The sequence below is a fragment of the Anopheles gambiae genome, chromosome 2 (genome assembly GCF_943734735.2).
Source record: "Anopheles gambiae chromosome 2, idAnoGambNW_F1_1, whole genome shotgun sequence".
NCBI classification, from domain to species: Eukaryota; Metazoa; Arthropoda; class Insecta; order Diptera; family Culicidae; genus Anopheles; species Anopheles gambiae.
Genome location: NC_064601.1, coordinates 112,556,241 through 112,581,956, shown reverse-complemented (window position 1 = coordinate 112,581,956; position 25,716 = coordinate 112,556,241). Strand labels below are relative to the sequence as shown.

General features: G+C 48.8%; 2 protein-coding genes across 7 annotated transcripts in view; one reads left to right on the top strand and one right to left on the bottom strand.

The window, feature by feature from the left end:
• The window catches only part of LOC1269946 (lethal(2)neighbour of tid protein 2), a 59,968-nt gene that overhangs the window by 6,765 nt on the left and 27,487 nt on the right, over positions 1-25,716 (top strand). The window contains exons 2-3 of the mRNA XM_061642280.1: positions 4,712-5,352; positions 21,666-21,816. The gene's annotated coding sequence lies outside the window, so the exon portion shown is untranslated. The remainder of the gene's footprint in view (positions 1-4,711; positions 5,353-21,665; positions 21,817-25,716) is intronic.
• LOC1269945 (sestrin homolog) overlaps positions 1-25,716 on the bottom strand; it is a 32,083-nt gene that overhangs the window by 2,461 nt on the left and 3,906 nt on the right. For all 6 annotated transcript variants that reach the window (XM_061642286.1, XM_308599.5, XM_061642283.1 and 3 more), the window contains exons 2-7: positions 24,805-25,597; positions 1,344-1,508; positions 1,090-1,272; positions 769-1,006; positions 394-700; positions 29-323 (exon numbers count right to left, since the gene is read on the bottom strand). In XM_061642286.1, the coding sequence (XP_061498270.1) occupies positions 29-323; positions 394-700; positions 769-1,006; positions 1,090-1,272; positions 1,344-1,508; positions 24,805-24,855 (1,239 nt within the window). In that variant the 5' untranslated portion in view covers positions 24,856-25,597. The remainder of the gene's footprint in view (positions 1-28; positions 324-393; positions 701-768; positions 1,007-1,089; positions 1,273-1,343; positions 1,509-24,804; positions 25,598-25,716) is intronic.

Here is a 25,716-nt window from a genome sequence, read left to right as displayed (position 1 = left end):
CACTGGTGTTGTACCAATGATACACTACCTTTTCACTGTGCTGCAGCTCCACCAGCACACTGTCGTAGTCCAGCTTGGTGATGCGCTCCGGGAAGCAGCAGGCCGTCTTGATGAACATCTTGAGCGAGCGGTCGAGCAGCTGGTTCACCTCGCCGTAATCGTAATCATCGTGGCGGATGCCGTAGATGCATTGGATGTAGTTCCAGATGGCACGACGAAACTTGGACGTGTCGACATTCGTCCGTCCCGCGATCGTGTAGTACGTTAGATTGTAGGCCGCCCGGAACTTGTCGTCCAGATAGAAACCGACATCATTGTACAACCTGCCGGGAAGCAAGCGTATTGTTAGCCGGGAGTTGCCAACGCTGTCCGATAGTAATTGCGTCCACTTACCTATTTACTAGTGAGTATCCATGATCGTCCCAGGAGTAGTCCTGTATCCGGAACGTTTGCGGAATGTTTTCCGCACCGCGGCGCGCAAAGTCCTGATATGTGAAGCCGGGATCGTCCACGTAGCGGCCTAGCTGCTGCGGCACGTCGGCCGGCGCCTCCCGCACCACCGGCGGCAGCTCGGCCGCCTGCTGTTCTACGTGCTTGAAGCGATTGCTCAGCTCCGTCTCGCTGCACTCGTCGTTCTTCTCCGACAGGCGCTTCATGCGCTGCATCAGCGCATCGACGGTCACTTCCGGACGGATATTGGCTGGAAGGAAAGGCGGAGCCTGTCAGTAACTGAACTCCCCGGACCATAATCTGTGCCATCTCTCTTACCATCATCACCATTCGGGAGGTTTTCGGGATGCTGAGAATTGTACAGATCATTCAAACGGTTGAAGGCAGTCTTCTGGGTGAGAACGTTATTGTTTTCGATTTTGTGACTAGCGCCGTCCAGCTCCTGGGTGAGGCCGCAGGAGAACACGAACGAGGACAGCGAATGGTAGTGGGCCAGCAGCACGATCGCGTGCACCACCTCGGACAGCGACCAGCTGTTCTGTCCCTTTGTGAGTCGCTGTAGGGAAAGCAAGAGGGAATCATGTGCGATTAAGCAACCGGAAGGATATCTATGGGAGTTCTTTCACGGGAATCTCTTACCTCAACGTGTTCCTTGTTCAGTAGCCACGGGCGATGGGCAAGGATTTTGTTGATGTCGGAAATGGCACGTAGCTTCGGGGGGATGTGTTCGAGCCCGTTCAGCCAGTTCGGGTCGCCACCGTTCGCTAGGAAGATTTCTTCGTACAGGTTAACCAGGTACGTGCATTTGTGGCGGGCAGCGGCCTAACAACGAAGCGAAAAACGTTAGATTAGTAAGCGCTACTGATATAGAAACATGGAAAAACAAAGCTTACCATTATCGCTATGTAGTTCCTATAGTCGTACGGTAGCGGCCCATCACACTGCATGACGAACTTCTGTGTGTTGAGAAAGTGGTCCAGATAGCGGGGATGGTAAGCGATCACCTTGGTGACATGGTCCAGATTCGAGCTGTCTGTTGGCGAATTCTTTGAGCCATACTGCAATGAAGAAGAAGAGGAAGAAGAAAAATGCTTATTATTAAAAGGAAGAATTGGAACATGAGTTGCACAAAACTAAGCCAAACAATATGATCATAGATCATCCAATGGGACCAATGAGTAATGAGCGCAAAGCTAAGTGGGCAGTAGTAAAGTCTTTAATCGGAAGATGTCCTCCCGCAGAAATTATCGCCATCCCGTGGTCATTGACCTGCAACGACCTGGGCCACAGGTCCTGATAAATTCAATGACTCTGACGTCAATGACGTCGTCGAGATGGTTCGCGAGCGGATTGACCTCGCGAATCTACGCTGACTCCCATTTTTTTGTGTGTAACTCACGTACTCCCCGTTTTCTGGATCGTACTAACGACCCAATCGTTCGCGGCTAATTGAGGAAAGCGTCAACCACCGATAAGAGATCGTCCGGGGGGGCTGTGGGCCGAGAGATGTACGAACGTTTGCCTTGTGAGGAATTTTCCTACGCAGATGGTGAAATGTTCGAAACACTTTCCCATTTCGACCGTTTTTCGCAAAGACACGGGTGACTGTTTCTGTTTCCTCAGCTCCAATCAGCTGTTCTTTGACACGCCCCGGGGCGGAAGGATGTAAACAGTGTGTGTGTGTGTGTGGCCGCCGCCGCGCATTCAACAGACGGCAAACAGCTCTCGAACGTCATTCGCGCTGGGAACGAGCAATCAAGCGAAGATGATACTCGGTTCGGTTGGTAAAAATAACAACCATCATCATCTTCCCTCAAACCCGCAATCGACGTAAGCACAAAAAGTCGCTCAAGCGGGAACCGGTGAGAGGAGGACGCTTTTGCTTACACGACGCCGGTAAACAACACCTCAGCAGCCGGCCGTTTACTATTTTGGACAACGGCCACACACTCATTTGCTCATTTGGCCGAGTGTAGGTCACTGTGGTTTGAGCGAAAAAAACAATATCCCGACAATATTTGCCGCGACAGGCGACACGACCTATCGTTGCATCGTTCGGGGGCCCTATAAGGTTGATAAATATTGCACCTTCATTAGACCTTCATCGACGGCCGGAACTAGCACAAACGCTGTTGATGGCTACCTTCAACATTTACCTTCCCCGGGTGTGGTGTCCATCTATGGATGTGTGTGCATTCCGTTTGCAAACCCAACTCCAACGTGTGGTTTCACAGTCAACCGAGAATGCCTCACAAACAACGAACAACCCGATGTTAGTGGCACAATCACAGCATTCTTCTAGAGGCTCCCGTTTCCTCCACAGACAATCTGGAAGTTTAGCGAGCCTACTAGCTGCTAGTGGTGTAAAGCACCCTGTGCAAAGCCATCTCTCATCGGGCCTGAGGCCTGAGATAAGCGCTAGATTTCCTTGTTGGCAGTTCTCGATCGGGCAGGCAACGATCGCGGGGGCAAAAGCCGTGTTATGCTGATACATTCACCCATCTGACTGTACGCATCTGGAAGCTGTGCTGCGGCCCAGATGCAGCGTGAATTGTGTTTACTGCCAACCCGATCGAGACCGGCGGCCGCTTACTTCCTGCTTCACCATCAGCTGCGGTGATAAGCAGTCGAATAAACATCATCGGGGCAGCAGCGCGCGTTGTTGCATCAGCGCCGCACTTCAGTTTACCGCCCGACCACAGTGTGCGCAACATTGTTGTAGGCTGCGGCTCCTCTCTGTCGGGGTGGCTGTCTGGCAACTGGACCTGTGCGGTGGACTCTGTTAACCTAGTTGCGAGCGGTGGCGGCTACGGGAATGATGTTGTCAGCTAAATCAAACATGTAAACTCTTGATGCAGTGATTCGAAGGTGATTAGTATAAACACACACCACCGGTAACACCTAAATTCTTGGGTATGTGGAGTGGGAGCTTCAATCCCACAGTTTCTGACATTTACTCAGAATGCTTGAGAGTACTCCATAACTATTCCGAAACGCAAAATAATCATAACCGGCGTTGGATCATTGTCGTCGGTGGTCCCCCCCCATATCCTGCTCCATCAATCACGTCTGTCCATCGTCATAATGATTCCCACGTACACACACGCATCCATCTTTTCGGGTATTTGTATCTTCAAAATTCAGCATATGGAAGCACTGTTGGTGGATATATCCAGCTGTCCGAGCATCAGTCTACACAAGAGAGAGTGTGCATGCGTGCGTGTGTGTTTTGCGCTAACCGTTCGCGCACAGCTAGTAATGGGAAACATCTGTAGCGCTCATTCTTGGCCGCCGGTCCGCGTGTTTCGAGGTTGTTTTTCGGTAGCACGGTCCAAACCAGAGGTTTATGTTTGTGCTTCCACCACTCAACTCGCACCCTTGGCAGCACCGACGACACTTGAATGGGGACAGGAGCTCTACCATCAGGCCGGTGGGAAACCTGAGCCGATTTGGTGGGCTTGGGGTAGAGCGAGCTCCTGCCACTTTCTCGCCCTATTCCTCCAATAGCTGTGACAGAGAATGTTGGCAATCATGTGGCACACATGTGCTTCCACCGTTTTTTTGGGAAGGTTGTGGCCGCAACACACAGACACTATCGCACCAGCTGGATCATTGTCGCGTAACTTTGCCACGATGAGAAAAATGATTAATGGCTGGGTTTCGATCATAATTAGTCGCCCTTCCATCATTGGGCGGAAGGAGTGTAAAGTTAAACAAACCATTTGTTCCGGGGTCGAATGTTGTGGATCCTTGTCAGCGTGCTCATTAGAATAATGGCACACGGGGCGCAATGATAACATCGCGGGCGTACCTGAGTTTTATTTATGTAATATCCCCTGTGTCCTGTCTATGTTCAGATATCCCAAAGATCCTATGATCCTATAGGAAATAAAATGTGCTTGTTAGTGGATTTTTGAGATCAGCCGTCGATACCAACGACTCTCCTAGCCCATTATGAAGTGTCTCTCGACAATATTTCCTTCCAGGCCGTTTTTTTTAAGCTTGTGTGCTATCAGGTTTCATTATCATAACCATCACGATTCGTCGCTCTAGGCGGGGTCCGGTCCATCACGAGGCAACCGCGTGTGATAATGATTATCTCACTCGAAATGAATTTGTTTGCATGTTCCCTTCCATCCGTCTGGGGGTGTTGGTTGCCGGGTGTACCCTCTACTACTACTACTACTACTACTACTACTACTACTGCTATTGCTATTCCTCTGCCGGTCTTTTTACACCGTACGCTTCTTTCTCCCCACAGCAAATGTGGCGTGGCGTGTCCATGGTAACAAAACTCCCCCCAAAAAAGCCCGATTATTCTAGCAACGGCAGTGTGCAACACGGATCGGTAACAATGGGTAACAAGATTTCACGGTCCCCACTCTGGATGCTCCTTAACGGGTCGCCACCGCTACTGCACACCCAGCACTAGGCAGTGTTGTCCCGAATGTCATCGAATTTGCATATTTATTTGGTAAGGTGAGGTGTGTATATGACTCGGTACTCTCTTTTTTCTGCTTTACTTCACAGTTTTATTTGCCAACGCCGTAAAACAGCTGCTCGCGGGCGAACATATGATCGACGTTGGGTTGTCGCGCGCGCTCATCACGTCTGCAGTTGGGAAGCCGCGAGGCAACGCGCGCACCCAAAAGTGATGGATAGCTCTGTGTGTGTGTGTACTGTCGCTCGTTATGGCCTATGGACGGGGACGGCAATGCCAGGTGAACCGCGGGCCCGAGGGCCGTAAGTGAGCCGCGCGGGTCGTCAATTTTAAATTGTTTACATTTCACTCCGGCACAGTTTGCGCGACCAGTCCGCTCGCGCTCCACGCAACGTGTTACACCATGCCGTCGCTGTTGCTGCGCTCTTGCCAGACGGTTAAATTTGAAGAGATGTGTACATGTGAGTATGCTTTTTTTTACTCCCCTCTCCTTCCCGTCGTCGTTCAAATTGTGGGCAATTCATCACCGCGAACGACCGGTGCGCCTCGGCAGCTAAATGAAGGCAAAACGCGGATCCCCAATCATCATCAGCTGGAGAAGAATTGACACTTTTTTTTTGTAAAGAGGGACACCACATCACATCGACGGTTTCGGTTGTGTCCGGTTTTGTTGGACGACCACAGAACAAACACACAAAAACTGATTATGAAGGTGAAACAAATCATTGGATATTAAGTGGAGCTAATCAATTGTAAACTGTGCGATGTATCATGCTTGTAACGAGTCTAAAAAATGGGCTTTGCGCAGGTTACAATCAAGGTTAACACACATACGCGGTGTGCAGATGCACGCTGTGTTGCAAAAAGGGGGAAAGTTGAGCTGCCCGTTGTTTAACTAGCAGTAAACCTGCTATAAAAAGACACGATCGCCAGGCCAGATCCGGCAACTGAAATGGCCGAAACGTGCTCCATCTGGAGGGCAGATAAACGCTTGTGCCCTTCTGCTTGCGTCGGTCGGTTGCCAGTTTCTGTTTCCGGGGTGTTGCGCGTCTGTCGCGAAAGGATTCCACCACCACCATGTTTATAATCCCCACGAGCGGAGAGGACAACCGTTGGCAAACCATTTGGCACGAACTCAGCAGCGGCTCGGCGTGCGCATAATGCATTTCTGCAGTGGTGTTGTGAGCGCGGCACGACTTCCTTATAGCCTTACTCCAATTTTATGATCGCCAAACACAAAGGGGCCCCGATCGCGACAAAATGCAAAACAAACAAACCCACTCCCGTTCCTATTGGCGAACACCACGGTACCACGTACCCATCCTTCAAGGGGTTATGGTTCTTCGCGATCTGTTCCGGTTAGAAGATAAGATACAATTTGAGTGCAAATTCACGATCAAGATCGCTAATTAATGGGTTGCGCTATATCTGTTCGTTTGCTTTTACGTAACGCGCCCTGTAGAACAAGCAAGGTGATGTCCTCACCACTCTGCTTCACTTGGTTGAGGTGTTCCAATAATAGGTTAGGTAGAAGGAGTGGTACATTAGTCTGCTTGAGATGCCTACTGGAGCACTGGAGCAGCAACAGGGGCGCGCGCGCGCTCAGTGACACGTGAGTTGATTAAATCTTGCAATCTCTAGTGCCTTGTGGTTGCTATTTGCACCACTCCTCTCTCGCGGACCACTAATCCCGGCTGACAAGCTTATTAACCTGCCAAGTGTGGGAGTCGATCCAGGTCATCGTACATTGTTATCGAGCGCTTAGTATTTATTGTGCTCCGATGTGTATGTACACTCTAGAATGTGTTAAGTCACCGGTGATGGACCACCTTTTAGTGATAACGATACACTAAGGATGTCCCGTTATAAGCAACCTTGTGGGATAATTTAAAATGTGCACACATGGGGGATAGGAACTGTTGTCAGGTTGGAATTAGGAACTGTCGGTGTAGCTCTTTCCCACATTAGCGGTAAGAACAATATTTGGCCAACCATCCCCCTACCCGCTGTGTGTGATACCACGGCAGTAGCTATAGACACAGTATGGTCAACATCATCGCCTGGCGCCACCATCTGCAAACTCAAGTGTTGACAGTTTAATGGGAATTGCGGTCAACTGCTCGACCAAATGTTAGTCGTAGGATATTGAAGTCCCTTCAATAGGAAATCATCTTCATGGTCACTGTTATGGATCATACTTATGCAAGTTTGAGTGATCATTAAATCATGTGTCTTTGATAAATGAAATGGACATCAACCCATCCATATGAGACCAAGATTCAAACGATCGGATGATATATTTCGACATAGATTGATAGCGTACGCGGAACTGCATCAACCACTCGGACCTTGGTATGGACCGGTTTGAGCTTGACAAATGATAGCTCAAAGACATGCGTGTGCGTGTGCTTATCCCCGAACAACACAGAACAACGAGGAACTAATCAAAGCTGTATCTAGTTGACAGTTACCGGCTGAGCTGTGCCAAGATGGAAGTAATACGGCTTAATTTCTATTCCAAAATATGCTTCATACATCTGCTCGTGTTGTCACCGTTTACGATCGTGTCCTTCAGCTCGCACATGTATCCGCCGCCGTTGCCCGGCTTAATCCGCGCGCTTCGGTACCGTAGTTGAACATATATTTCAACACGCACCGCGTCTCACACGCACCGCCGCGTCTTCCTACTCCGACCATTATTACGTTCGCAGTTCCCTCCTCCTTGGTAGAACTCCCTTAGGCGCGTTACTCCGAGTTGATGAGATGTTTACTACCCAATCCAACCAGTGGTGCTGCACACCCGTTGACCGTCGGAACGGTCGCGGCCGGAATCGGTTTTAGTGGCACCAGCATCGTCAAACTCACGCTTACCCATCATCCATCCAGCAGCGGGTCGTGTCCCCCATACGGTGGCAATGTTGAAAATCTGTTGACAGAATCAACTCAAAGCATCTGTGCGCGTACGCTGTGTGGTGTGGTGTGACCTTCGCCCGGCGGTCCCTACATTCTCCGAGTTTTAAGTGTTTCGCTCACTGTGGAGGTTTTATTTTTGCCCACAGCGTATGTGTGTGTGTGTGCGGCTGTGAAGAATATGCCACCGCAAAAGAACTAACCAATCTTCCTTACTGCTGCCCCGCACTCCCATGGTGGATTGTGGACTGTCGCAAGTAAACAATTCGGTTTTTGGGACCCCCGAAACCCTGAAGTGGAAAGTTGAAATATTTCATGGAGCAAGTTATCCGTGACGTTCCTCTTTTGGGCGCAACGCATCGTTTGCCATCGTCGGTGTTAATGTGGATTCGAATGAGTTTTGTTGTTGTTGTTGATATATTCTTCTCATTCGCTCTCGATGTAGAAACACAAAACTTTGTACAGCAAAAATGGTTGCCAATCTCTTATGGGGTCATCTTCTTCACTGTTCTGTCTCCTGTTTGGTGATACAAGGTGTAATATATTGCCATTTAGCTGACACTGTTGATGACCGGCTTGGTGGTCTAGATGGTATATGCACCGGTTCTTTACAAGACCAGATGTAGATCGTTTCCTGTTCAGATCGCGCTTCTTATTTATAGTGAGGAGTGAAGTCACGTGAGCATAAGATCGATTTTATCGTAACGTAACCGACATCAAGGCCGTTTAATTCGAATATGTAATCTTCGTGGATAATGGTTCTTGGTTGTACTTATACTAGAACAAAGTTTTGTAACAAAATTCTATTGCACGATACCGTCTGATGATGGAACAATGACGAAATGTAAGCAAGTGCTAAAAGAGGAAAATATGGTTTAAAATACTTTCCTCCTTTCGAATGAGCGAGAGTGCTCTAGAGCTGGTGGAACAACTAATGAGCCACTCGGGTACAGGAGGTGGGTCACCTTAGAAATCGACCCCTTGACAAAAACGCTTTTGACGCAATGTGTCGAAACGGCAAACGCTCGCATCGTCCGGCCGCCCACTAGACCCCTACGTGTGTGTGTGTGTGTGCTTCAGCCGGCTCGCGTATCGCGCCGCGCTCTCTCCCTGGCTAATGGTGTCTGGCGTTGTTGGAGAATCAAAACAAAGTGATAAATTACGCTGTGAAATGAAGACACACCGGACGGCTTTGAACTTGCGAGAAGAGTGTGTGGAACGCGCGAACTTGTCTAGGATTGGGGAAGGAAGATCAGCTCTTTCTACTAGAATAGAAATAAAATATATTAGCGAACAACACCCTATCGCCAAAGGCCCCCGAGAGGGGGAACCGCCATCACTGCCCTGACAGGAAGTAAGGATCTGGAGGAATGGCTCTTGAAACCGATGACATCATCCAATCGTATATGATGGGGTAAAGAGCGGCGTTTTGTTGTTGTGCACTCTTCGCATATGGGGGGGCAATTCAATCACGGATCGATTAAGTGAGATATTCTAGCATCTTAATTACCGACTGTGTCCCGTTCGGGACGCTCATTAGTCTTGCGTTCACCAAGACGCTGTGGTTGAAGTGTGCCACACGCTGAAAAAGGAACCTTGTTGCACATTCAATACAAGCGTCCATTCTAGGAATGAATTAAGATCATCGCAGCCGCTGGATCGCGGATCGGATCGCGGACTTAAAAGCACTCCGCGCAACGTGACTTTAGCCTCCCCGAGGAAGGAGAGGGGAGAGTGCAGCGATTATATTCAATCTCTACCCATTTGGTCGAAGTGTATCTACCACCGTAAGTAGCGTACTTTGTATTCAACGCGGTCGTAAAGTTCAATTACAAAATATAGCTCTACATAACACCACGCACACTGGGGCAGCGCTACAGTACAGGGTATGGTATAAGGCGCGGGTCTGCATTTGGTGACACTCGATCGTGTGGCCCACGCTCAGCACAGTTGCCGGAATAGGGGAAAGGCAGGCAGAAGAAGCGGGTTAGATGCAATAAAAAACAATCAATCATAAATCACTTTATTTCAAATACACCACCCCCTGCTAAGAAAGGGACACACGTACACTCGATGGCCCAGGCAGGCTGCGCCAAATACGTATTCCAAACTCCCGCGACTGATGGGGTCTAACGCTCCATAGATGAGCTGGGTCGCGCGACAGAAGAGCGGGGAACACAGAAGCCTGACCCGGCAAACAAAGTATGTACCGAACACGCATGTACGTGTGTTGTGTTGCGTGTCAACAACAGCAAGAAGAAGGAGTGTGTGTGTGGGAGGCAACAGGACTGCGACCGGCAAGAGATCTAAACAGGAAAAGGGAGTAGCGAGCCATATGAGTGTGTGATGTTTTATGCATTTTGCACTCCCTCAAGTGGAGGGGGCCCTTTAAAATGTGTTCTGTGCCGGGTCACGTCATACACCCGTCACGCGTTACGCGATCGATTCTCCTCAGTGTTCCAGTGTGTCCCTTCGCCATGCCATTTTAGGCACCCGGGCAGCAAATCTGCATCATTGAGCGGTGATCACGTGCGTGCAAGTATTTAGTTTTTGTCACACACCACAGAGAGAGAGAGAGAGAGAGAAGGGCCCCTTCAAAACAAAACACAGCAGTGTGATGTGGCCGCTTCTTTCAGATATCTGCGATTTATTGCATCGATTAGCATAAATTAAAGCTCCGCCACAGTGGTAAACACACAAAGGTCCGAAATACACAGAGCACTGGCAACTGTCCCCCCAGACACGATTCATATAGACCCTTTGTGGCATGATGGCAGATCGTGTGGAGCTCTCCGGATTTAATAGACGATCACACGAAGAGTTGGGAGCGACGAGGTGGGAAATGGTATCCCGAATCTCTGGCTACATAAGCAGGAAGGAAAGGACGGATCTGATTCCAAACCCCAGCAGGGTCGTAGATCACAGCGATACGATCAAACGATCTGCTTCGTGCTGCTAGTGGTGCTGCTTCTACTGATCCGTATAAGCTGCCAGATAGGGGATCTCTTACCTCCTGATCTCCGCTTCTGGGCAATTGTTTCAGCTTAGCATGCGGATGTGTGTACGGTGTTGTGTGCATCTCTCCCCACAAACACTCGCTTTAGAGTAGTTTTATGCAGATTTATATCCATCAGCAACAAAAAAAGCATAATTAAAGAGCTTCTCTGCCTCTCAATCTCGTAACAAGAGCGCAAGCATGCAAAGCACGAACCACAGAATAAAACAAATCAACATCAACAGCCTGCTACCGGTGGGGGGCGAGTTGGAAAACAATACACATTCTCTATGGACAAACGAAGCAACAACAGACACACACAAAAAAGCAAGCCTAGCATCCATCGCGCAGCAACACGTTTATGCAAATCTCGCTTGGTCGCGTACTGCTGTTCTCTCAATCAACCCTCTTGGCTACTCTTGAAGCAACGTGCACAATGTGCGCGCACAGAACTCTTCTCCTGCTCCCCTTTTCCTCGTATGTGGTGCGTTGTGGTGTCTCCCCCTCCGGGAAGGTTTCAAGGTTCCAGAACCACCGCGCTTCCCACCGATCGCTCACTTCAAACCTCAGGAAGTACGATATCGAAATATTTATTTTTCCGTACGTAGTGGAGGATCACGCTGACCCATAATGGGGTGGGTCTGTCATTAGATGCGGGTACGGTTTTTGGGGGTGTTTTAAAAAGCCCCATGCCCCCCCGGTGCTCCCACCAGAAGTTCTGCTATTATTAGAGCCCCGGGCCTCAACCACGCCACCACAACCCGCTCAACCGCCCAAACGCTCAATGGACAAATTATGCTGAAGGTTAGCCATGTCTTCTTCACGGACAGCCAGCCCATGCGGCGGTGGTAGTTTGCGGTACGCGCGTCACGCTTGGCACGAGAGCTTGGTCCTGGCCCGAGCACGCGTTTGTATTCCGCAACTAAACCGTGAATTGACATCGGCACATTATGGGGCACACGGTATTGATTAGAATACAAAGTTAACCTGTTAGGGGTTATTGGAAAGATGTGGGTGCTTTATTGTTGCTTGGCAGATGATTTAAATTTAAATTAAATAAAGTTAATTCTTTTCTTGTTTGCCAGATCTCCATGAATTAATGAACTTGGACTTTCTGCACAATGCATTGTAGTTCCAGTGCACAGTACTTTAACCCGACTGACTGAGAGCAAAATGCTATTTACTACGGACCTTTGACCACGCCACAGAAGAAGAAAACGAAACGGTATGTTTGCAATGTAGTAGCATAGGTAGTAATAATGTACAATGTAGTGACGACGAGAGAAGCGCGCGCAAAAAAAAAGAAACAGAATAGGTCAGTTTGATTGCTTCCTTTGCTTGCCTTGGGACTATCAGCAACCGCGCGGACAGTGGGCAACTGAAGCAGAACGACCTCGGCTTTCAACCGCTCTGAATACGCATCGTTAATACGCTTTGCAATCATCATAAGCAGGGTACGCCTTTTCCCTCCTCCCTCCTTTTATATCAACCACCTCCCCCCCGTTGTTCAGAAAGGACATAAATTTTGCACCAGAAAAAGAAACATAAATACAACACAATGAGCGAGCGAGAGCCTCAACACAATAAAATACGGGATGATGTAATCTCGGCTCAAGTTTGCAACATTCAAAACCCCAGCCCCGCACGGCTGTATTGTAGGTAGGTCATCCTCCTCCTGCCGGGCAGGACAGGATATGAGGAGAGAGAGAGGGATTGGGTGTGTGTGTTGAGCTTTCGATCCGGTTTGTAATGGGACGGCGGACGCGATAGTGCGTCTACACCGAAAGCGAAAGAAACCAAACAGAATAAAGATGAAGCACTACCGAGAGCAAAACCGACTCGAGAATCGTCGTCTTGCGAGATAAGAAGGTAAATGGGCGAAGATGCTGACGATGGGGGGACAAGGTGACCGGCCGGCGGGACCCGGGACCCAGGGCATTTGCAATCTTTGCGTCGCGGGGGCAAGTTCGATGTGCGCTTAGTGGCGGGTGTACACGAGATCGAGGACACAATTTAAGTCATTGAAAACATTGGTGCTCTTGCCCCATCGGGCGGCTATCTCGTTTCGTTTGTTTATTGACTACCAGTGTGCGAATAATGGGTGACAGGATGATGAGGTTTTACGATGGTCAGCGAGCGTACACAGTTGATCGGATACGAAATGGAACGATGGAAGATCATGTAAATGTGTTGGGTTCTGCTATATAGTCCGGGGTCCATAAGATCTTTAATGACCGACTGTGACATACTTTTCAAGATCCTAGGAACTACACACGATATTCAATTGATCAAGTTCATCAAGATATTGTAGGGCCTACTGGGTTGTCTGCAGAACGGTTAAATACTTTTCAAGATCTCAGGATCTCCAGAAGATCCTCAATGACTAATACTTTTCAAGATCTCAGGATCTCCAGAAGATCCTCAATGACCAATACTTTTCAAGATCCAATGATATCCAGAAAATCCTCAATGACCAATACTTTTCAAGATCCAAGGATCTCTAGATAGAAGATCATGTAAATGCTTTGGATTGTATACAATCTTTGGACAATATAGTAGAATTGTCCAGGAATTCCACAAGATCTTTAATGATCAATTGATCAATCAAGGAACTACACAAGATATTCAATTGATCTACTTCATCAAGAATTAAAGTGCCTACTGGGGCGTCAGTGAACAGTGAAATACTTTCCAAGATCTCAGGATCTCCAGAAGATCCTCAATAACCAATATTTTTCAAGATCTCAGGAACTCCAAAATAACCTCAATAACTAATGCTTTTCAAGATCTCAAGAACTCCAGAAGATCTTCAATTTCCAATACTTTTCAAGATCCCAGGATATCCAGAAAATCTTGGCGTATCAATGGCGAATACTTTTCATGATTGCAGATACTTCAGGAGAAATTGAATTCATCAATCAGGTCCTCAATATCCCACGTCCCAATTATTCCGTGCCCTACTGTAATGCATTCCATACCGGTACTGGATCTTCGGTCCGGTTAAAATTACAAAATAAACGATAAAGTGAACCTGAGCTCTCACTGCCGAAGATGGAAGTTAAATTGAAAATAACTTCGGCAGCAAAACCCCAAACATAGCCACGCAGCAGCAGCAGTAGCAACTCGTCCTGGTCCGGCTTAATGCAGGGAACAGGATTTTTGAATTGTTCCAAGGCAAGAAGGTTTATATTTATGCAACCCGAAACCCGGTCTCTCCCTCGCATACCAGGTGCGCAAAAATAAAAACGCGCTGGAACAACACGAACCGAATCACGTGTTCGTTAATACGCACGCACGCACAATGTCCATTAATGCAATGGTAAAAGATATATTGTCAAGATCCTTGCGCGCACTTTCTCAGGTATGGCAAAACAAAAAGAGTGCAAAAAGGATCGATGGGGGGGTGGCTCGCATTACCCAAAAAATGACATGATAAACACATACACAGATACACCACTTGGGTGACCAAAAGGGGGGATTTTGTTGCTTTAGAACGGACGGAAAACATTGCCGTGCTTGCGCCCGCTGCTATATTTAGTATTTATTTATACGGCTGAAGCAACAACTTGCGACCGGGAGAGGGCCGGTAAACAACTATTTAAAATTGGATCACACAACATACTGAAGGAGAAGAAGAAAAACACCTCATGCACACACACACACATACACACTCGGGGTTTGAATCGGTGGTGCCGGTTTCCTTTCGCTTTTTATCCTTCAACGGGGTTGTATTTTCATCAAACGATGTGTGTTGTGTATGGTGTGGTGAATTTGGCCTTTTAGTGTTTTCTTCTTGTTGCAGTTGAAATTTGTTGGTGAGCGAGGGGTGCTGGGGAAGGGGGAGCAGTAGGTGAGGTGAGGATGCTGTTGTTGTTGAATTGCGTCGATTTGCTCGCAACACAATTCCCGTTGATGGATGTTTTCCTTTTCGCTCGACCCGTTTCCATTGAGTGCGCTTTTACACTCGCGCGTATATTTGATTTGCTTCGATTAAAGCACAATTTGGTGGGACTTTTTGGGTGGTGAAAGGAGAGGAATAAAAATAAATAAAATTAACATTATGGTGTATCGGTTACCAAAGACGGAAAATACGCCCCGGTTTTCCGTTCACCGGCCACTCACCACACTGTAAACGAGTATTTTTAGTAAAAGGCGTTTGTAGTATTTTTGTATCGAGACACATACGCACGCCGGTGTTCTCCAGGTGTTGTGTTTTGGTGGAGTAAGATTCCCATTACCACTGATCTTCGATCGATAGTGGTTGCAGCATTCCGATCCCAAGATGGTGCTGCTTTAAGAATTATTTTATTATTTTTATCGGTCAAAATCGTCGGTGACGGTTAATCGGAGTTCTTTTTTTGCGTAAACATTGCATCAAAGTCCTCCCATCGGTAATGACGATTGTTTTGCTCGCCAATTTCAAAAACGACGCGCAGTAAAAGGCGCGTGGCGTAATGCACAATTCAGCACAGTTTTTACGTTCTTTTTTTCGGTAAGAAAAGGGAGACAGTTGTGAAAAACACAAATTTTTAAAAATACAAAACAGTGAGGTACAGTTGCCGTACACACACGCACGTGCTACGCAAACACACCGCATCAGCAACAGCTTTTGGGGGAGGAGGGAGGAGTGTGTGTGTGTTTTTCACCCCGACGACGCCCGTGTTTACGCGCTGTGTTGCGCCAGTGCGCGCGCGGATTGCCAGTGTGCGCCAAACCGTCTACTACTATTGCCACCGCGCGTGCGATACGCGCCTAGTAGTACACACATCGCAAAAGCGATTGGTTTACTTATCTTCTGCCCCTACCTTTGTGCTTGCTCTACCTTGTTCCCTCGCTTTTACCCTCATCAATTGGGCGCGTAGCGATAGGGGAAGCATTTCTTCTTCCAACACGTTCTTATTGCTGTTTTTTTTTTTATATTACCCATCCCAAATGGGTTCGTTGAACCAGCTTTCGGTCCGACAAATGAGCGACATCACGTGTGTATGTGTGTGTGTGGTGGTTCTATGTTTACACGCAAGAATGATACGGTTTCCGCAGCGTGTTTTGGGAAGGGAAAACCCGAAACAATATGCTTCTGAAAGAAAAATAAAAGCACACACTCACACACACACACACACACACAAGCGGTAACAGAAATGAAAATAAACATTTGCAACAGCGCCCCACAAACAACAACCGACCCCCCCTTGCCGCCAAGTTTGGCAACAAGCACTGCCGCCAACAACAAATAATCAAACGCATTTCGCGCAAACCGCATTTGCTTTCGCGCGAGCCGAACCAAACTGCTCCCGTTGCGTATTCCGCAACGGTAGCTTTCGGTAGCTTCCTGTTTCTCTTTTCGTTAATTTGTTGTGCTCTGTCTCTTGCAGGTCCTTGCTTATACGGGATTTATCGGAAAGGAAAGGATGACCCACCCTGTTTTTGCGGCCGCCAATATGAGGAGGGAATGTGCTCCACATATCGATGATGACGCTGTTTACATTGCGCTCGTCGGTGAAGTACCAGTGCAAAGAAGGGTAAGGGAAGGCATTATGCTATCTTCCTTCAATACCTCCTCTTAATAGTGGTGGCCTTTGGCGCGATCGCCTTCATCGCGCTCGGCCCTTTACTATTTTTAGTACACACTGTGGTTGACCGCGCGCGAGAGAGAGAAGCGAAAAAAAAACGTTCGCCTTGGAGTAGTTTCGAGTAGCCCCAGAGTAAAGGCAGAAAAACACACAAGCACACGCTACAAGGTGGACTAGATAGAGGCAAATTGTTGCCCTTTTTCTTTCCCTCACTAATTGCTGCCAAATGTGCTGTGCTCCACTATTGTCATCTTTAAGAAGTTTGGATGCTGGACAGCTAGTTCCCTCCCCCTCCCTGCTATGGCGGACGAGTGCGCTCATAAACAAAGCAACAACAAAATCGACAAATCGCGCCAACTTTTGTCCACTGGCGGCATCCGCCCAAATGGGGCGACACACAAACGCCGGACACTCACTCTCTCGCTCGCTAAGAAAGCACCAAACAACAACAAATATATTGCTCAAGGGGCAGGAGGGGTTGGGGGACCAGCTGCAATAAATCAAACCCTCCATGGTCAACGGGGGCACGAGGGGGCTCATGGGTCATGCCAACCAAACAGAAGTCGCACGCACGCAAAAAGAATAGGAAAAACGCGCACACGGTTCACGGATTTCTGTTGTGCGGAATTTTTGTTTAGCTGTGCGCGGTTTCGGTAGCGTCCCGCAAAACATAACAACGCCTGGGAGGAAGGCAAGTGGGGAAGGCAAGCGATACTATATTTCACCACGATATGGATTACGAGGGGATGGCATAAATTTCGCGAGTCCTAGATAAAGAAAATACGCGAAAACGGTGTCATGATCGCGGTTCGGAGCCGAGAAGAGAATTGGAGGATTGGAGTGGGTGGAGGGTGATGGTACGTTGAGTGAGTTCTATTTTAGCAAATTGGTCATTTTGTGACAGGGGAGGAGGTGGTGGTTGCTCGTTATAAGGAAAAAGGGGCTACGGGAAAAGAATTATAGCCCGCCTTGGTTGGGGTTGCGCCGTCCGACGTCACGACGAGGGACGACCTCCGTCGTATTGCTTCCTTTGTGTGATGGGTGTGTGTCTGTGTGTGTGTGTAAATATTTAGTACAAACAAATCATTGGGCGCAGAGAGTGTCTAATCGGCAATTATCAACCGTTGTCTATCGTTATCTTTTACGTCGGTGTAGTAATTAACGCTGATGCGTAATGGAACGTGATACTTCCTTCTTTCGTGCTGGGAGGAAGCATTGGCAGCGAGCGCAAGACAGGAATATTTATTTCCCTGCAGTGAGGTGTACTAAAAAGCATGTACTAAGTGTTTTCTAGTAGCTATGGGTCTCACTGGGTGCAATGTGATCGTTTAGCAACCGAACCTGACCCTGGCCAACAATTGGATGGTCAGGCGTAAAGTGGTAATATAATCGCTAATGATACGTTAACCTAAAACCAGCACTGTTGTCTAGTCCCCAAGAGAGATGCTTCTGCGGTTGATTCTACGCAAATGATCAGGAAACGTTGCTGTGGCAGTTTTTGACCCCTCTTAACACGACGAACTCAACTCTGCTCCATGATCACACGACACAACTCTTTAGAACGAACCACTGGCCAAAAATAGGACACAGTGTAAACGTGCAGAGTTGGATATGGAGCGTCCACAACAGTGCACAGCAACACACCATCTCGCACCCGGGACGGAGGGACGGGGAGCGGACAGATATATTCAAATTTAGCGACGATAATAAAGCTTAATTTACACCAATTAATTCGTAACCTTGAGAGACCATAACTGTTCATCCAACAGAGCGCTTCGCAGTCGTCCGCGGCGTGGTTCTTCCTCTCCACGCGAAAAGGCGCCACGCAGCCGGGTACCGGTTGCTGGGGACCAATCACGACCCGACACTGCTGCTGCTGCTGCTGCTTGTTGATGGTGTGTCGCGCATGATTGTGTACTTCGGCATCGAACAACCAACCAACCACTCTGCCCCGGTGTACGTTTGTTTGCTGTGCGAGGAATATTAATTGCTACACCCCTTTGAGTTCAACAGCGAGTCGAGACACGAGGATCGAGGACTTGCCAGTGGAAGGATCTCGCACCGTTGAAGGAAAGACGAACAGTGCAAAGATATACAGCAAAGTCATGCCCCCGTCACAAACCATTGAGAAGCTCGCTATAATCTGTTGGTGTCAGATTGGAGGTAACTCTTTGGAGGAGCAAAAAAAAAATCTTCCGCAACATTCGCAGGAATCAATCTGTGCCCAACCTGACGACTCGGAGCGCGAATCTCCATTCAGCGATGACCTCCACCGGTGTTACGGATACGGTTGGTGGAGCGCACGACGGCGAGACCTTATGCGTCACACGGCAAGAAGTGTGCTGCCACTCGGGCGAACCCACCTACACTTGATCCCCCGGTCCGGCCGGCTTTGGCAAACTGATCCAGAACCGGTTTTCTTACGCCACCTTCTTCCCTTGCGCCGCCGACACCATGCAGCAAAGACGTCGACGACGGTGTCGTGATCGTGTTAGACGTGCGACAAGTTAAAAAAAAATGGAGTGATGGAGACGCGGAACAGGTTCTATTCTTAGAGCCACCCATCGCTTTCAAGAAGGGGTAGATAGAGGGGGGTACACTTGAGATCCAGTTGGGGGCACTCCTTGTTTTAGTGATCTTGATAAATAAAAGGTTCAGAGACACAACGCGCTCCACCAACAGCTCGGTTCCGTGGCGGCTCTCAGGTGTTCGTGTGATTCAACAAAACAAACAACTCGTGTAAGGCTGCTCCCCATGCCCTAAGCCACCTTCAAATTGTGTGTGTATGTGTGTTTTTTAAAAGATCGCGAACAACGCAACGCCAAAACAAGCAAACCAACAAAAAAAAAAGGAGCAAACGTTCTAAAAAAGCGCAACCGACCCGCGTTTACGCTCTAGCGAACTACACCACCGCTCTCGCACTAGGTCAGCAGCAATTAAGTAATTATCGTTCGGCATTAGCCACTCTTCCGCCTACTGGGAGCTCAGGTTTCCCTTCTAGTTGCACCAATTTGGGGTGTGTGTGTGTTAGGTCGTGAGATGAGGGAGACGACGAAAGGGGGAAGGGATTTCAAGCTTTTTTTGTTGCACGCACACGTTGGTGTAGGTCGCACGTAAGGGTCGTCGGCTCAGGTGAAGATCTCGATAGGTTCTAATGAGCTTCAGGAGGTGAGGTGAAATAGTTTACCGATTTTTTGTTTGATTCTGAGGAACTCCAAAGGGAAATTTACAAATTGGACAGGGAGATCTTGCTGATTATCGATGTAATTTAGTAATTAGACACTGTTGGAGACTAGCATTTGATGTCCGAACATTGTTCAAAATGTTTGAGAACCTCTTAGATGGCCTAAGATGTTGTTCAAGTAACGAATTCAGTAATAACTTCTTGAGGTTATTCTTTGTAAGTCTCCAATGGTAAGCCCAACACATCGCTATCGGTGTGAATTCTAGAATGTGCTTCAAGAAGGCCTTACCGCTATTTCAAGGTTTTCTTCACAGCACACAAAACACAGCAATACAGTAGAAACTTCTTGAAGCTTTTCTTCTTGAAGTCTCTAAGCCTAGAACACATTGCTATCGGCACAATGTGCAGCTTGGTTCGAGATAAACCATATCCCAACCCGGGGTACACTTGGTGCACTTGGCAACAGCATTTGTGTCAGCAGAGCTAACAGGCCTAAACCTCCGCCTTCTTCTTGCCTGGTTTGTGTGACCCGTTATGTGCCTTTTTTCTCTCAGTCAGCCTCCACGAACTCCGTTCAAAGAGCTCGTCGGGATGGACGCAACACAGTTCTGTTTGCCGGTTTGCCTCCAGCCGGTAAGCGATTCCCAATGTCGACCAGGCAAAAGGTGTACATCACACCACTCCCAATGTGTGTGTGTGTACACTTGCCCCGGCACCCCGACGCTCTGGAGCGTTGTGTTGCTGCTGCAGGTCGTCTTCCCTTCAGTGCCCTCCAAACTTCCCTGCTGAAGTACAAACAACGCCCGAGAGATGCACATTCGGCGGGTGCCTGTTGCCAGTTGAACTTTACCCCCGTCGCCCTATCTCCAACTTCCCTTGCTTCATGTCACCTCTGCGTTTGTTGTGTTCCGTTTCGCTCTCGCCCTCTTTCGTGGTCTGTATGTAAGGTGCGGCCTCGGCCAGTGAGGTATGTTGCTGCATCTACTTAAAAAGCCACCTCAGCGTGCAACGAGCCCCCAGCGCGCTGATTAGAAGAGTCGGTCAGTAGAGGAGCACCCGGGGAGGGGTGGCAAGTTTTCTTTCTCGTCCATTAAACGATGCGTACCGGGCGTGTATGGTGGTGGTGTTGCTGCAAGCAAGTACTGCCTTGCGTACGGCCGCCACTAGCGCCTAGCGACGCGAGAGCTTGGTTCAGCGTGATTGCGTGCGCCGCCGGGCCCCCATGATAGCCATATGCGCGAACGCGCGCGCACATGAGGAGGGCAATGCACTGCCGTTGTTGGGTTTGTTGGGTTTTTTGTCGGACACTTGCCACACACACGCACGACAAGTTTCGTTTCGTAATGCCGGTTAAAAAAAAAAACGGTGTGTCTGTGTGTGCACTGGTACGGTCGCGAAGCTTACCTACTTTCAATCATCAATTGGATCGCCCCATTTTTAAACCTCCCAGTTGTACTGAAGTGCGTGTTTGTGTGCAGCGTTCACATTCCTCGTGACAAAACTCCAAGTTGAGATGTATTTCCTCTCTTGTATGGCGAAGTGTGTTTAGTAGAAGAGAAATTTCCCTCTTCAAACAAGGTGGTTCAAACAACGCCGGGGCTCGCCTTAAACGCCACAGACTCGCCAGGGCCATGTAATCGTCTGGTGTCTGTGCCCCCGCCCGTCGTTCGATGACCCAACCCCCGTTATCCAGTGCGATAATGCAAGTGGGACGGCGGTGCAGGTTGGCAAACACAGCCTGTGCAGTGTTGGTAGAAAAGGAAGGGAAGGAGGATGCGTTTAGGTGTGCACTATTGCGGGAATAGTTAGCTATCAGTAGATACGTATCAACATACACACACAGCCCAGATAGAGGAGGTGCTGTGTGTAGTCATGCTGTGTGGGTCGTACGATATAATTTAGAGGCGCCCTTTCTGACTTCTTATCTTCGGGAACTAGCTCTCCCGCGTGTGTCGTCGGCCTGCAAGGGAAAGGGTGCGGTGTATAGGTACAGACCACCCCCAGATAAGGTTTAGGATGAAGTCATTGACCTCCTCCATGTCTGAAATTAGTCATCAGAGACAGATTACGAGATGAAAATGCAAGTTTCTAATATGTTTTTTTTTTCTATTTCAGCTTGCAACAGACGACGAACTCGACAACGATGCCGTCGCTGCTCTACTACAGCTCTAAGTGGTGCGAATTATCCCCTGGATGCTCCAAAAACCTGCTCTGAACAAGCTTTGGCAGTTATATCGATCGCACACACAATCATCGTGCGTGGAAAGTAAGTCACCGCGGCGGCGGCGTTGATGGCGATGACGCGCTCAAGTCCGCTCACAAAACCACTGCACACAGCTGGAGGGGCATGACTAAGCGCAAACACACACACACAGAGGGAGATTGGCTAGAAAGGAGGGGGGAAAGGCGACGCACTTGACAACTGCCGAGTCGCGCGATCGAACCGTTTTCGCCGGTCGCGTGCATTGCTATCGGGGTGGGGGGGCGAGACCGCTTTGCCCAGGGCGCGATAGACATCTGTGGAGGCAAACGTGTGTTTGCTGACTCCGTCCGCAGTCTTCTACTCCGTGCTCTCTGCTTCACCACCGATTTATAGGTTCGTCGTCTATGCCGTCGTTCTGCTGCTGGTTGGATGACCGTTTTGGTGACCCTGCCTAGCAACGGAGAAAGACATGACTTCGGCGTGTTCAATTCCAAAAAAGAAAACAACCGCACTCACTCTATGGACACCGCTCAAGCGCGTGCTTATCAATTGATTTCTTTTTCGTTTTTTTTGTTTGTTTGTATTCTTGCTACTACAACCTCGCCATTGTTTCTAAATCCCTCCTTGTCTGCGCAACCCCATACGCTTGCAGGGTGGTGCATACAGGGGGGAGGGACTGCATTCGTTGCGCATTTGTCACTAGGTGTAGGAGAAAGTGGACCAGTGGCATGGTGTGTGTGTGTGTGTATGATAGCGATAAAAAAAACACGTTGCATCGAGACTGCATAGCACCGCGCCCGATAACGTGGGTCCGAGCTTAAAAACCGTTTCCATCCCAACCGTGATCGGCTCCAGACATTGTTGCTTTTGCCGCTTATCAATCGCCTCTTGAGACGGCGAGCCACTTGAGACAGCCCTGATGGCGGGTAGAGGGAGTGCAGGCTAATCGTTCAAGTACTTTTTCACCTAGATTCGCACAGAAAGTGTATGTGTGTGTGTGTATGTGTGTGCGTGTGTATGTGTGTGCGTGCGCAATCGAAACATGGTCTGCCTACCATTACGGACGGGAATGCTGGATCGATCTGCTTTGGCTCTAGCGTTGATAAGAAATTTGCGTGACTGGCGGAATGCGTGTGATGGGAAGCTTTTAAGGCAGAATTTTTTCGCGTGATGTAGTGCAGGAAATCGTGTTGTTAAAATAGCTCTGCTAGAACAAGATGAATCTTTTTTTAGAACTCGGCTCATTGGATAGAAATTTGAATGCAAAATTCCAATCCAACTGTGTGTTAGAAAATATAGGGGCCTCGGCCGTTGTCACTCAATCATGCTGTTGGCGCGTTGCAATTTTCAACCTTTTTGGTAAACACATTCATCGTACCCCCCCTCCGCGCGTTGATAGTAATTGCTTTAATTTTCCACGATGCACGACGGTCACAGCAACAGCTCGGGCCTACTGCATCTCCAGGGATTTAGCTTCCATCGTCAACACAACTCACTTGGGCAACAGGCGGCGAATGAAGCCAAACTGCGGAAAGCTTAAATTTTATTGGCCAGGGTCCACAACCCCCTGTGTGTACACCCCCGGGTGAAGCGAATTTTGCGGCAATTGCTTCAACGGCTTTATCGTGTCCCCACCGTGTCGAAGCGCGGGTATGCAGAGCCCGGTCGGGCCGGGTCTATTGGTTCTTCAATTAGAGCAAAGGATTAACGAGACATCGACCCCCACAACACCTCCCCTACATTGGGGTAGTGAGCTACATGTGTGTGTGTGTGTGTGTGTGTGTGTGTGTGTACAGAGCGACAGCTCAAGACACATCAGCTGCAGTTGTCAAACAAACGGCACAGCACATAAGTAATTCGTCCATTGTTTTCTTTTTCTTCTCTCTTTTTGCATCGGGCGTTTGTTTGCGGGTGGACGTCATGCAAAAAAAAACACACACACACACACACACACACACACACACACACACACACACACACACACACACACACACACACACACACACACACACACACACACACACACACACAGAGAGCGTGGAGGTGTGCGGAGATCAGAGCGCGCGGGGGGAATCGTTAACCTTTAGCAAACGTCTGCATCAACAACGTATGACAAATGTTCGACCAAAGGCAGCACACGTTCTGCTACCTTCTGGCGGGGGTTGTTATAACCCACACCCGCCTTGAAGAAGCTATCCGTCGACCTTTTTTTTTGTCCAATTTTTGAGCTCTTTTCTTGTGTACACAAAGCGCGGTACCAAACGACGACGGTTGTGACATTTTCGGGCCGGTCCTACGTCACCGGAGCGCTACCCAGAGCGTGTTAGATAACGACCTCACGACCTCTGCATGTTGCAGCAGCAGCAAAAAAGAAGAAGGCAAAAGCACGCCCAGACACTTGACAGCAAATCGATATCACTCAATCGAGTGTGGGTGGGAAGCGAAAAGGGGCAAGTGATAAAGGCTTTGTGTGAAGTCCACTTATCAACAAAAAAGTGCTGAACATGCACAAGAGTTGCGCCCTGCGATCGCGGTGGCAGAGATTGAAGTGGGGGTAGGGGTGGAGGTGCATTGAGACAGACAGGATAAGGGAAGAGGAGGAGAAGGTGCGTGCGCTTTGTGCGGAAACACGGAAATGGTAGGCAAACGCACACACCAGTGTCTTCCCAAATGCCCCAAAGGCCTTCAAACACCACCCGTGCGCACGTTCAGTTTCTTATCGGGGAGGCCCCCGGGAGGCTTTGCCAAAGTTCTACCGAATGGGTAGTTGGCGGTTAGCAACAGGCGGCAAGACAACAGCCCGAACACGCACTGTGCACTGTGAAGAAGGTCGAAGTCGACGGGGTAAAGTCGGTAGCGCGAGATTGCAAAGGGGGGGGGGAGCGCACACACAATGTAGAGCATGGAAGATAAGTTGAGGTTTGGGGGGGGGGGGGTTTGGCCATGGAGGTCATATGAGCAGTTGAAGAAGGGGGGCCGGTTGAGGTGTAACGATTCTCTTTTTATAACTATAAATGGTCAATAGTGAATTGGAAAAAGGGAAGTACTTACGTCCTGCCCGATTTGTCCCATGTCGCTGTAGTATTCCACCATGGAGTACATTTATTGCAATCACTTTTTGGAGGAGGCACCGGAGAGAGAGAGAGGAAGAAAGGGGATACTGATTGGTTCAATTAGCCTGCAGCGTACAGCAGACCAGGAGCGATGTCGTGGGGTCGTCTTCTCCGTGCGATGTCTCCGAACGCATTAATTCCACCAAATCGTCGCGTGGCGCGCGTTGTCTAGGCTTGTTGCGTTCACTCGTTCTGCCGTTTCTTCTACACTTTGTTTTGCTTTTGTTTACTCTCTATCTTTCACACAACATTGAAAGCACGCACAAACACTCTGCAATCTTGCGGGCGCTCTATTGCTTATCGCGGTATCGATTGTCAGCTCCGCGTGCGCGCCTGTGTGTACAGCAAGAGAACAATCGATCCAGCAGCGGCGGCAGAAGCAGCAAACAAATAAGAACACAGCGTGTGCCCACCGCACACTATCGCAAGCCACGATAAAGGGAACCGAAATCAGTGCCGTTTGTTAGTGCAACACACGCACGCACACCAGGGGCACCAGAATGATTTGATTTTTGGGGCAGAAAATCACTCGCTTCCTTTTTGCTGTCGCGTTTTGCACGTGGGACTTGTGTGTTTCACCGACTGCACTTTCACTTTCACGAGTGCCCTTTTTTACACTTAGTACGGTAGCTTAGTATGCGTAGGCGCTTGTTTTAGTACACAACAACAGATATGGGTGATGGACGCTTCTTCACAGTTGTTTCTGACCGTTCACTATACAATGACACTTGCTGTGGAGGAGAGAGATAGAGAACAGAAGCGATTAGAAATAGGAACGCTAAACGCACACACACACACACATTGCTTATTAAGTAACACACATTACACACATTAGAACGAAGCCGGCTGT